A 13,217-nucleotide genomic window follows, 5' to 3' on the forward strand; every position below is an offset into this window, starting at 1 on the left:
GAGGGACCTCTGAAAGCTCCCAGGCGAAGGGACCTCTTCATCTGGACTTTGGTACACTAATTTTTGTGGACAGGGTCTCCCTATGAAGGCTTCTAATTTTATGTCAGGATCTTTAAATTTAGGGAGGAGTGATTCAGTATATGCCTTTGTCTACAGAAATTAAACAGACTAATTCTAATCTAGCATTCATTTTTTATTGCATGGGATAAAATGATATTAAGCAGGAAAATATCATTACTTCATGAGTAGCAATGAAAAAATCAAGTCGATTCTCATTTTTGTATTTTCCCACAACCTTATCATTTATCAAACATGCATCTAAAAATGCTGTGTGATGTATTTATTTTTATACATCTGTTTATATACACATATGCTTATTGGCTACCTGAACAACTATTATTTACTAGTTATCTACTTGTTCCCTAAAACGTGGCAATCGTTTCCTGCAAAATCCAACATCACAGATGTAACTGTATTTTCGGAATCCTCCATTGCAATGAGGATGCAACAGTGAGAATGAGAGCCCTGTTGAGCACAAGGGTAGATGCTATTTATACTCAGTAGCCTTCAGAGACAGAGGCCACAAACTGAAAGGCAGACGGCAGTGTTACAAGGGCAGCAGTGCTGTAAATGGAAGGCCATTGGCGTTGCACAGGTTAAGGCACTCTGCAATGTGGTGAATGAACAGCAGTAAAATTCGGCAGTTTTACTATTCAATCAGTCTGATTTTACGAGATGAATCTGTTTTGCTACATCAGACATCATTTGCAAGGAACATGCCTGATAGACTCTTAGTTGAAAGGACACAATCTTATATGCATCGGTGTTATAAATCTAACTATGTGGATATCCACGATTTCCCCCAGGCACTTGCAGAGTTGCTTGGAATCTGAACTAACAGCTAGTATAACATTTGCACTGACAACCCCATCAGGGCTTGAACACATTGGCCAAGATTCATGCAGCTGAACATAGGCACATGGCTGAAGCTCTGAATTTGCAGGCATGGCTGCTGTTGTCTTTCTCTCCAGAGATGGAGAGATAGATATTCTGCTGTAGATAAAGTAAAACACCTTTTTCTCTTCAGTGGCTGTGGTAATACTGGGATGTGTTTCGGCGTTTCAGGCTGGTTTCTAAAGCTGGGTGGGGTAAATATGATCCATTGAGTCTGGTTAACCTTTAATCACTGTGTTCGACTTTGTATAGATTTATGCTTGCACCAAATCATTTTTTAAACCCGTCACTCATATTTGGTGGTATTTTAGACTCTTTGCTCTGAACATCTGTAAAAGATGCAAGGCAGCAAAAAGCCAAAGACAAAGACTTTGAAACCAGCGAGTCAGATCTTAACTTAGTCTGAAACTTTGTGAGCCCCTTGAAATACTTCAAGCTTTATTGAAATACATTAGCTTAAAAAGCCCATTATACTTTAATGGGAACAACATACCGTACAATGTAAGCCAGCTTCAAAGACTTCAAACATTAAATGACGTACCAGTCTGTACTTTTCCTTGCTTTACAGCTGCGACTTTCAGGCAGAAAATATATCAGGACCTATGTTGTATTTGTAGTTTTAGTCACCCGGTAGGAATGTGCAGCTGTGCTGTAGTTCAGTAAATGCTGCATTTCATAGGTGAAATTTAAAAACAAAATTCACGGTGGAATTCATTGTTTACCTATAAGAAAATTCTATTTAAATCTATTAAAAAGTGAGCATGGGATTTCTTTACTTTTTACTTAATCAGTTCACATATTTGGGACAAGTCAGATAGATTATAAAGTATTTATTCCACAGCACTGAGAATAGTTTGGTTTAGTGTGAACTTTCTTGAACAGAGCTGTAACAGAACAACATAAACATGGCCTTATATAGAGAATATCAACATGACATCAGACATTCCCAGCAGTATCATTAACCACATTTCCTAGTAACAGATACCAAGAGATTTTACTTTTCTTTCTGCCTGAACGTATATGTGTGGATAATAAGCAAAATAAATTTACGGCATTATTTTTAAATGAAGAATAAGGGAGACAAGGCAAGCACAAATAGATTTTTTCCCCCCATTTTTTATCCCCATATAACTATCATTGATCAGTGCAGTCTTTAGCGTTTAGTGCAGTGAGAGGGATTCAAAGGTGACAGAATTACAGGCACTAAAGGAATGGAAACTCACAGTGCCGTTAACCTCACCTAATATTATCTTTCCAACGTAGTTATACGTCTACTCCGAGGCTAAAGCTTTGGCTTTCCTAACAGGGTGGGATGACATGATGGCACCCAGGAGTTGTCTGTCTCTCTGGCCTGATGGGCAAGTGCTTAGATGACCAGATTATATTTTTATGCCTAATATTTGGGCAGCAAGGAGGAATTTCATCTGCAGCATTTCTATTTCATTGCTGTGTCATTAATCATTTCATCAGGTAAGGACCTGCTTAGGATCATAGAATAGTTTGGGTTGGAAAGGACATTTAAAGATCATCTCTTCCAACCTCCCCTTCAATGAGCAGGGATGTCTTCAAATATATCAGATTGCTCAGAGCCCTGTGTCACGCCCCACTCCCAGGAAAGGGGGGGGGGGGTAAGTGACTTCAGATTCGTAAATTCCCAATGGCGTGGACCAAGGTGAGATAAATCTCAAGGTCCATATACAAACATTTATTAGCTGCCCAAAATGGTTAGTATAGGTCTTAACAAGTCCATGATAATTGGTTAGGTATATAACAAATTGTGGCAAGTGGTGAGGTATGCATTGTGTTACTTAACCACAGGTATAGGACAACTTATGGCAAGCGGTACTTAAGGTCGTACTTAAGGTCATTACTTAACAACTCTAAGAGAAAAGAGAAACTGAGGGATAGAGAAGGAAAAGACAGAGAAAAAAGACAGAGAGAAAGAGATCACTGGTCCTGGTTCCAGCATCTTTTTCAGGCAATCTTCCCAGGCATAATCTCCTTCTTTCTTGGAAAAATCTTCCCAGGTACAGTCTTCTTTCTTGGGAAGAATCTTCCCAGGCACTATCTTCTTCTTTTGTTTCTTTTTTCCCCCTAGGGGCACTTATTTTCCCCTCTTATGTTTGCTGAATTAGCATGGTCCACCCCCCTTGCCAAGGACAGCCTCGTCTCAGGTTTCTCCCTTCTCCCAGGTGACATGTAGCATAATTTGGGTGGAGAGATGAGTGACATAGTCATACATGTTTAGCGTGATCTCTATAATCTTTATTAGCATATGCAGGGGTGTGCGCTTTCATAAGCATTTCGCGGATAATGAATCAAAGGTCACTCATCGGCCACAATGGCCTCGAGACCTGAGAACTAGCAAGCTCACCACATGAGTGGCAGAACTACCCTGTCTTCACAAGACAGTTCTCCCACACTTTCAGGCGCCAGAAGTGCCAGCCTTATCAGTTCTTTGAAGGCCAGGCCTGCATTATTTATTTCCTTGCGAGTGTTTGAGGCATTCCACTGAAGGCTTGGAGGGCCTTCTGCACCTCGTCAGGGAATTTACAGTCCATCCCTTACACCCTGACCAACCCGACCTTGAATGTTTACAGGGATGGTGCACCTACCACCTTTCTGGGCAACTTGTTCCAGTGTTTCATCACCCTCATTATAAAAAATGTCTTCCTTCTATCTAGTCTAAATCTTCTCTCTTTTAGTTTAAAGCCATTACCATTTGTTCTATTGCAACAGGCCCTGCTGAAAAGTTTGTCCCCATCTTTCCTGTAGGCCCCCTTTAAGTACTGGAAGGCCGCTATAAGGTCTCCCCGGAGCCTTCTCTTCTCCTGAACTATCCCAGCTCTCTCAGCCTGTCCTCACAGGAGAGGTGTTCCATCCCTCTGTTCATTTTTGTGGCCCTCCTCTGGACTCTCTCCAACAGGTCCATGTCTTCCCTGTGCCGAGGGCTCCAGAGCAGAATCCCCTCCCTCGACCTGCTGGCCACGCTTCTTTTGATGCAGCCCAGGATACGGTTGGCTTTCTGGGCTGCGAGTGCCCATTGTTAGCTCATGTCCAGCTTTTCATCCACCAGTACCCCCAAGTCCTTCTCAGCAGGGCTGCTCTCAATATTCTGAATAGCTTAGTCTGAAGCTCTAATACTCTCAGTGAGGGGTATGAATATGGCTCACGTACTGGGAAGAAGGAGCAGTCCTGTCTGAATCCAATGACTATAAGAAGGAATAGAGATGTTTCTTTTAAGATAGCTCCTTCACTTCAATACAAGCTAAGTGTTCAGTTTAGTAGCTCAGAGCGATGTAAAACATAACAAAATCCAATTATTAAATTGCCATATGGCATTCATTCACTCTTTCTACTTGAAACTAGGCAGGTCATTAAAAAAAAACATTCAAAAGACATAAATCTGGATAGTGAACTGCATCTTAAAACTCCAGGTTCCTTCTAAGGGAGCCAAAACAGAATTTAAATTGTGCAATTGCAGTATTTCACAAGTGAATGAAAGTCCCACTTCCCATAAACAGAATGTGTAGTAATCAAGTTTGACTACTCTATAAAGCTATATGGTACCAAAATCTCATTATTTCAGCTGCCCTGCATAAAAACCTTTTTAACTCAAGCAAGATTCCAAAACATTAACATGTTTAATGTAATAATAAAAAGGCGTGTGAGAAGGGTTTTAGTAAAGTAGCATTTCAGTGATCTGCTAAAATATAAAAGCAATCAGGAGAAAAATCACTGGTTAAGCAGTTGAATTAACATTTCATTATTTTTAATTGAGTGAAATAGCACTACACTATGTGCAGTATTTTATGCAATTTCAATAAAGGCAAATCAACTGTAACTAATTTGAATGCTTTATTAAAGCATACTTCAACCTTCAAGTGTGAATTATTGTGGATAATTAAGTGTATTACTGTACCATATAGCTTGGCAAATTAAGCCCCTTCAGTGTGCCGGAGATCAATGAAGTATTAATAAAATAATTGTTCCCTCTTTAGTGTCCCACTAGACATATAAATGTATGCTTTAACACCGTGTAGTTCTACTAACTGTCTGGGAATATTTCTAGTTCCTTGTGGCTTACTTTACAATTTTGGTTAACTGGGTACATTGCAAAAATTGTATTTCTTCTTTTTAATTTCTATATATTTGGCAATTAAGAAATATATTGAACAGGCCATAGAAAAAATCCAACCAGAAAAATAAAAAAAAAACCACACTAAAATATTCTTTTAGGAAAAATGCATTAAAAATGTTCGTGATAGAAGGAAAATCAACTGGGTCAAGCCCAGGGCTCACTGACTATACTCATAAAAAAAAATCACCAGGAATCATTTCCTGGCCCTGAAATCAAGGGTGACCTGACTCTTGCCACCCTTTTACTCTTAGACTTCTGTGGTTTTTACTCCCCTTCCCTCCTCCAAGCAGGCTGGCTGCAGGCTGGCAAATTGGCATGTACTAATGCCAAGGTGTGCCCAGCCAAGCGTCATTCAGGGAAGTGCCAGCTGGCGTGAGCCAAAAACACACAGCAGTTAGTGTTAGCAACGTAAAAGCATAGTTAAATGTAAACCAGTGATTGGGCTTGTGCATAGGCCCTCCCAAAGCTCTACCCAAGTAATTAGTATAGATGCAACCAGAGGGAGCATTGCCACTGAATTCAGCAGCTTCAACCATCATTCCCCTTTCCTCAGTCCGTTCTCCTTGGCTCTTGCTAAATGATTACTTCTATATAACTAGTATCCATTTTTATTTTAAGCTTCCTTCTTCTTTATTTTAGGGCTACTTTATATATTCTTAAATCTTGATTTCCTAGCTATTGTTCTAAACAAATATATTTTTAAAAATGCCAGCAAAGGTATATCTGACTTTATGGTGAATGAGTACACTATCAGGAAATCACCACTGGGGCATGTATTTCAAAGAAGTCAAGCTTACATTATAAACATAAGTCAAATTGCAATATTTCATTAGTAATTTAATATTTCCTTTTGAGTTAAACTGATGCCGGCGTACATGAAGACCAATATTTGACTCCTTTTTGAAGATTGCTACATGAACATCTTATTACAATAAATATTGCCCTGTGGCTTATGATATTTTTGTATTCAGATTTAAACAGAGGTGTGGGCTATTTTAGTTTTGCTGCTATTGTTGTTTTTTGGGTTTTGTTTTTTTCTTTTTCCAGGGAACATCCTAGATGGGGAGCATCCAACACTGCCTTGGCAAGGTGGCTTCCACCAGCCTATGAAGATGGACTAAGCCAGCCTCGAGGATGGGATCCCACTGTCCGATACAATGGAGTCCAGCTACCCTTGGTTAGAAAGTGCACCACAAGATCATTTGAAACATTTTCACTGGGCTATAACCATACCTGCCACCACAGACTTCCATTTGAATCAGTAAATCAAATAGCAAAAGAAGGTGTTGAGCTCAGTTAAGGAGCCACTAGCTTTGCTAAAGCATAACTTCAGTCAGCCAAATAGCGAGAGGTTCCCTGCACCTGGGTTGGGGTAAGCCCAAGGAACAGGGCAGGGCGACACCGAGTGCCAGGGGCGGAGGCAGCTCTGCCAAAAAGGACCGCGGTGGAGAGCAGGTAGGGCTTGAGCCAGCCACGTGCCTGGCTTGTCTTGCACCAGGCGCAGGGCAGGCAGCAGACCAGGGTGATGATTGCTCAGGCTAGAGGTGAGGTGGTGCAGGGTGGACCTAATCACAGCCCTCCCATGCTGAAGAGGCCATTATGGAGAAGAAGGTGGTCTTCACAAAGGTGCACACAGACACAGCAAGAGGCAATGGTCACAAGTTGTTTCAGGGGAAATTTTGCCTTGACACAAGAAAATAACACACAGAGAACAATTAAATGTCAGAATAGCTGCTGAGACAGCTGCTGGAATATCCCTCATGGGAAATACCCATGACCTGGCTTGATGGGGCTCTGAATAATCTAATCCCTGCTTTTAATAGAAAACTGCACGATGTGGTCTCCAGAGTTCCCTTCCAGCCTAGACTTTCCAGTGATTTTATGATTCTTTGTTTCAATAATGGTGCCTTTATTCAAGGAAGGAGGAGGGGGAAAAGAAGGTTGGGTGTTAACTAAATAATTATAAAGCACATATATGTGCTACCATGCACATGTGTGTACACATGTATACCATTTCTCCTAGGTTAGCATACCTTAACTGAACAAGTATTACTGTGAAATCATAACTTCATTTTTTAGATTTATCAAGCTAAGAAGGCATTGGAATATACAGATTTTAGCGGCTCATATACTTAAAAAACAGCAGAGCTGCTACAGAGAGAAGTTTGAACAAAAAATATTTGCATAGAGGACTGGGTGAAAAATTCCCCGGTGCAGTGTGCAATGATTTGGGCTGGATTTGCTATTTCTGGTTTGTCATCATTGCTTTGAAACCTGACTTTTAATGGACTCAAAGTCTTGTTATTTTAACCACCATATGTTTAATAAGGATGAGCAAGAGAATTTAGTGTTAATGTCACCTGCAACTCATGTTATTAATTAAATAACATTGTCTCTAAGCTGTACAATTTAGCGCTTAAAGATGAAAACCTGACATTTACATAGGTAAATTTCCAGTAAATGGTACAAACTGCCTTCTTCTAGATTCATTAGGGTACATGCTTATGAAGTAAAACACACTAAAATAAAACTACACGACTGCACAAAACCTGATCATATCTGACCATCAGCAAGGTTCTCTGCTTTATTTTGAAATAAGATAAGATAAAACTGGTGCCATAGACATTTTTCCTCATTTACATAATTCAGTCTGTTTTGTACTATTAGCTATCCAACTATATCCTTCAAAAAGCAATGTGCAGATAATGTGAAGGTGGGGGATAAGTGTGAGGGTTACTATAAAGCAATATCAGAACACGGTGCAGCTGTGCAAGTTAACAGTGGTAAGAAAATCTTACTAACTGCAAGAAAAAAAGTTTGTGCTTTGTGGCCACAAAAGCTATTAAAATACTGATATAAGGACTTGTATTCCTGATGAGCAGTAAGTATCTCTGCTCTTGACTATTTCAGCATAAAGCCTGATGTTCCTAACAAGTCCCATGTTGCCTCTTGTCCTCACCAATTCTATTTAACTGCACCTGCCTTATACATTCATTATATGGCCCTTATATTTATTATAGACTCTGGGCATATTTTATGTGCTGCCCTTTCAATTTCTTGACTTCTAAGGCAGCTGCTGTAAGCGAGGGAACATTTTGCAGCATGAGGGAGGAATCTGTGAAGAATAACAATACCCTAATCAGCACAAACTGGCTGCTGATTTTGCTCCGATGCTTTTGCTTCGTTGTTAGTATAGGCTGGACATGTAGCGTAGATGTCTCCGTGTGTTCCCCCTCAGAGCATCTGTATCTCTATGCAGCTTTCACCAAAGTGCCTCAGAAATACGTTTGGGCTTTTTCCTGCCTGTGAAAATGACGCAGAGCTTTCAGCGACTATGTATTTGCAACCTAGCTTGTCTCCTGGGCTGCATAAGCTGCTCCATTTATGTACAGAGCAGCCCAGAGTATCCACAGTGATTTGAGGTTGCCCAGAAAAGAGAATCCATTTCTTACAGGAGCAGAAAACAGAATAAATAGAAAGATAACTTTTAGGCAGTCTAAAAGAAATGTGTGGTTTTCAAAATTCTCTGGAAAGGAGCAGATCAAAGATACACTGCTCATTTGGCAAATATATAGCAAAACTTGGCTGAAACATCTTTGAGTCTGCTTGCGTGTACGCAGTATCTCAGCTCCAGTCTGTCAGAGGCTGGGTTTTTTCTTGTTGTGGTTTTGTTTTTCTTTTTAAGCAAACCATTAAAAGTACTCTACAACAGATTCTAAGAAAAAAAAGTTAGCTTTTATCACTGTTCCCCCTGCTTTTTAGTGTTTCATCATTTTATGAGAAGTAAATACTACTTGGCACTCGAAGTAAATTAGTTCTCTTCCCAGGTTCGTGAAGTGACAAGAAAAATTATTCATGCATCTAATGAGGCTGTTACTGAAGACAACCTGTATTCTGATATTATTATGGTGTGGGGACAGTACATAGACCATGACATTGCGTTCACCCCCCAGAGCACAAGCAGAACCACCTTCCTAACTGGAATGGAGTGCCAGACGACATGCGAAAAACAAAATCCGTGTTTTCCAATAGAGGTAAGAGTCTAAATTAATTTCTTCAAGAGAAATTCTACGTTCTAAACAGGTGAGTAAAGTGAAACACATTAGTGATACACATACATTGAAATAATTATAAAGCAAATTCATAGAACATACAGAGACATTACAGCAGACAGTGACAGAAAAATTGAAACTCATTGCAACTATTAAATGAAGTAGGTGGATATTTAAATTGTTTTGTAGAGATAACAAAGTATAGCTAAGGTACTTAGTACAAATATCAAAAATGTCTGCCTCTCATGTTTATGTTGCAGAGAAACCTTATTAGTCATGTGTTGTCGTCCCCCTCAATGTTATTGTTCTCATGCTTCAAGGTTTTGAGTTCCGTTAGGGAAAACAGGGATATAGTCATAAATAATTCTGTTTTTAAATTGCCAGCCAGATAAAGTGAAAGGATCTTAACTTTACTCAGTGAAAGCAAAGATATTTCCAGCAGCTTATGCAAACTTTTGAAGAGAGCTATCTTTTCAATGTATGTATAAAATATCTTCAGGGAGTTGCTGATACTTACATACATCACCTCTTTGCTCTGAGTGGATGGAAAACATGAATTCAAAGCTTGTTAGAGGGTTAGAAGAAACATAAATTGATATAAAAATAGGATCCTGTATTCTTGCCTGATTAATTTAAAAGTAGAGACATTCTTTCACTCAAAAAATTAAGTAGCAAAGTCAAACCACTTTTTTTGTTTCTCAAAGTTCCGCCTGTCCTTCTCTTCATACTGCAAGAGAGCCCCATGCTTATTATGGTCCTTGGACTGATGCCTTCGTCTCTGTCCAGAGCAACCTAAATCACTTTCCTTAGCGTTGGAGCTCGACTACTCACCGGCTTTCTACGCACTGAAGCAAATGTGGGGAATAAGTTCCATCAGAACAGAAAACTATTTTCCCCTCAAAAAACCATAATTAACAACTATGCCACAGTCTCCTTTTTCCTTAAGTGCCCCATTCCACTACCATTAAACATAAAGGAAAATATTCTGCTAACTGTAATGGGAACTGAATCAGGTCTTCCATTTGGTGGGACAATCTAAAACACAGGGAAGACTAAGTGAAATTAATGGCTGCATGAAGTTTTACCACAGGCAGGTAAATTTATTCTCTCTCACCCAGCAGACAGGGACTTTCAGAAGTTTTGAAGCATAGCTTGAGAGCATTCAGAAAGAGCACAGACTTCCGAAAGAATCACACTCTCAGGATACATTTGAAGTATCCTGTGTTTGAGTGTCTGAGTAACCTGGTTTAGCCACAACAGCCCTAATTACAGTGATTCTTCCACAGTTCTGACAAAAATCTCTAGTTTACTATTTCTCTGAGATTTCTATGTGGGGCAAGAAGTTATTTATTCTGTTTATGCTGTTAAGTAATAGCCTTAGAAACATTCTTATTCCCAAAGTCTTACCAGGAGAGGCCAGGGCATAAGTCCAGTCCCCGCCCAGCAGTGATTCGCATGATGTGATGAAGGAGGTGGAGTGTGTCTCCACCAGATGACACAATGTGGCTGTGTATTGGCTCCCATTTTTTTAAAGTCAGTTTGCTGTAGATTTAAAACTACAAAAGTCTTCGAAAGCTTATGCTTTGTGTTTTTGACATATTCTTTGAAACAGTGCAATTAATATTGATCTTTAAGTGCAAAACACCCATATTTTTTATTACTAAATAGATTTTTACATTGAGAACAGACTCATACTGTTGCCCATAACTTGAATCAAATGTGGATCACAGAGACCACAGAAGTCTAACCACTGACCCCTGACTAGTTCAAGCCTAGAAATCCCATCTGCTTAAAATGGGAACTTCTAAAAAAGACTTCAAGGACAACATTATTCATGTGTCAGCGGCATTATGGTGCAGAGACAAAGAAGCTGCTGCACAGACTACCATGCCATAGACACATGAGTGCATCCTTCAGTGCTCTAAACAAGGGATGTTTTTCAGATTTCTATCTTGGAGCTGTGAAAACATTCATCACGGAGCATGTTGTAAGGATGTTCTTGAAGGCAAGTTACATGTACAGGTACTAAATTCAGCACTGAATGTAGCCTAGGAGCTGCTCCTGCTCAGCAGGATAGCCTAGCAGGGCAACTGTGTCAAGGCATACCCATGGCTACCTTTGGGAGTTGGTATCTGAGACTCAGAATGGCCACGCAGGAGGATATATAATGGAATTCAGACACAACCCCATAAGTATTAGATAAGTTTCCCAACCCGTGGATTCATTATATGATCACAGTCCTGTGAATTGTGTTATTATTCTGTTATTCACAGCTTAAAGAGGGACAGATACAAAGATGGTTGTTCTTTTGCTTTTATTATATGTCTAGTATTTTGTGACTGTTTTTGTCAAAGGCAAATAGACATGTATTAAAAAAACAAGGGTTCTAGTTATTAGCGTGACCAGAGGAATTATTTTTTGAACACTGAAACAAAATGCTATTTTCTGCTAGATCTGATTTTCTTCCTGAAATCTTAAGTAAAGCTAATCTCCACCTATAGTACTTGGAAAACAGCCACAGTTAGGTTTTATATGTTCATTTTGTATATGAAGAAACTGTGGCTGGTTTCCAAAGACAGAGAAATCAATAGCATGTTATTCAACAATGTAAACATAGAAGCTGCAGTTTGCACTCTTGCTGTATTCTTAGAACATCGGCACCCAAGGGACAACCCACCCAAGGAAAAGGACAACCGTGCTTACAGCTACGTGCCCTCCCTGGGGGTTTCACCAGGGAAAGGGAGCTCCTGCCTGTGCAGGTTAGGGAAGCTGGCTGGGAAAGGTTCTGAGTCAGTGCAACTCAATGAAGGATTGAAAACTGCGGTAGTGCATTAATATTAGTAACAAGCGTAGGTAAATGAGTCATAGGTGAGCAGGAACAATTATGATTTTCTATTCTGGACATCTTCATAATAAAGGCTATAGAATTTCACCCAGTGATTCTCACATTGAGCCTGTAGCTTCTGTTAGAGCCTGAACATCCTTTTTCTTTATATTTTCAAAATTCCACAGTGGCGGGGGCAGGGAGGGAGCGGGGGGAGAAAAAAAAGAAAAAGATCACTAGCTTTAGTTTATAATTCTTTTACAGCAGCCTGACACATGGAACAGGGATGCAGAGATAACCTGTCATTCCTTAGATGATTATTTCGGGTTTGGGCTGAGACATAATGAGGCATTAGAAAGCCTTTCATTGGAGAGCTACTGACTTTATTCAGTATTAATTACATTGCCGACAATAAGTTAGACATGGTACATACACATAGTAAAACACAATCCTGAAAACTTTCAGACAGTAAGTTCAGAAACAAAAAGCTGGAAAAGAAGCAGAGTCACAGAAAAGTGAGGTGATTTGCAAAAGGTGGCACGTAACATGACAGGTTACTGTCTCAAGCTACAAATGGATCTGTCGATCTGTGCTCAACAACCAGCGAAGTGAGTCCCTGCCTTTTTCTTCTGTGTTGCAGAGGCAGCAGCTCACTGTCAGATGGGGCCATTGACTCTTCTCCGAGTTTCATGTCCACCAGTAAACATTCGTGTTTTCCTTATTGGCAAACTTTCATAGGGCAAACTTTCATAGACCAAACTTTCATAGACCATAAACTAGGTTTTCTTTCAAATCATCAGCAACAATCCTTTTACAAGGTCATTTCCCACAGAACAAATTCACAATAAGAAAGGCTTTTCTTTAACTGAAGTAATGCTTTAGGCATTGTAGTACACTGAAACAATTAGTGCCTTTCATTTTCCTACACAGAAAAGAATTTCACCATAAGCAGGTTTGACCATGCATATACAATAACAGTTGAAATCAATGTGCAGCCATACTAGGAAAACTATTGTGTCCAGAGAGGGTTTTGTTGTGAGTTTTTTCCCTCTAGAATTATGAAGGGCAGAGAAGAAATTTATACGGATATTCTTCATTAGCTGTGGAGAAAATCGTGATTCTGTACCCATTTCAGCAGAAAAGTGTCTTTTTTTTTTTCCCTCTTAGATTGTTTTTTATGTCATTTGGCTAATAACATAAGGAACCTCTCATTTGCACATTCAGCTGCTGGCTGCATGCTACTTAC

At 39.7% G+C, this 13,217-nt stretch overlaps 1 protein-coding gene across 1 annotated transcript in view; it reads left to right on the plus strand.

Moving 5' to 3' along the window:
* The window catches only part of TPO (thyroid peroxidase), a 55,440-nt gene that overhangs the window by 12,306 nt on the left and 29,917 nt on the right, over positions 1–13,217 (plus strand). The window contains 2 exon segments of the mRNA XM_063331137.1: positions 6,143–6,272; positions 8,923–9,129. Coding sequence (XP_063187207.1) covers positions 6,143–6,272; positions 8,923–9,129 — 337 coding nt within the window.

Source organism: Chroicocephalus ridibundus, chromosome 3 (genome assembly GCF_963924245.1).
Source record: "Chroicocephalus ridibundus chromosome 3, bChrRid1.1, whole genome shotgun sequence".
Classification (NCBI taxonomy): Eukaryota; Metazoa; Chordata; class Aves; order Charadriiformes; family Laridae; genus Chroicocephalus; species Chroicocephalus ridibundus.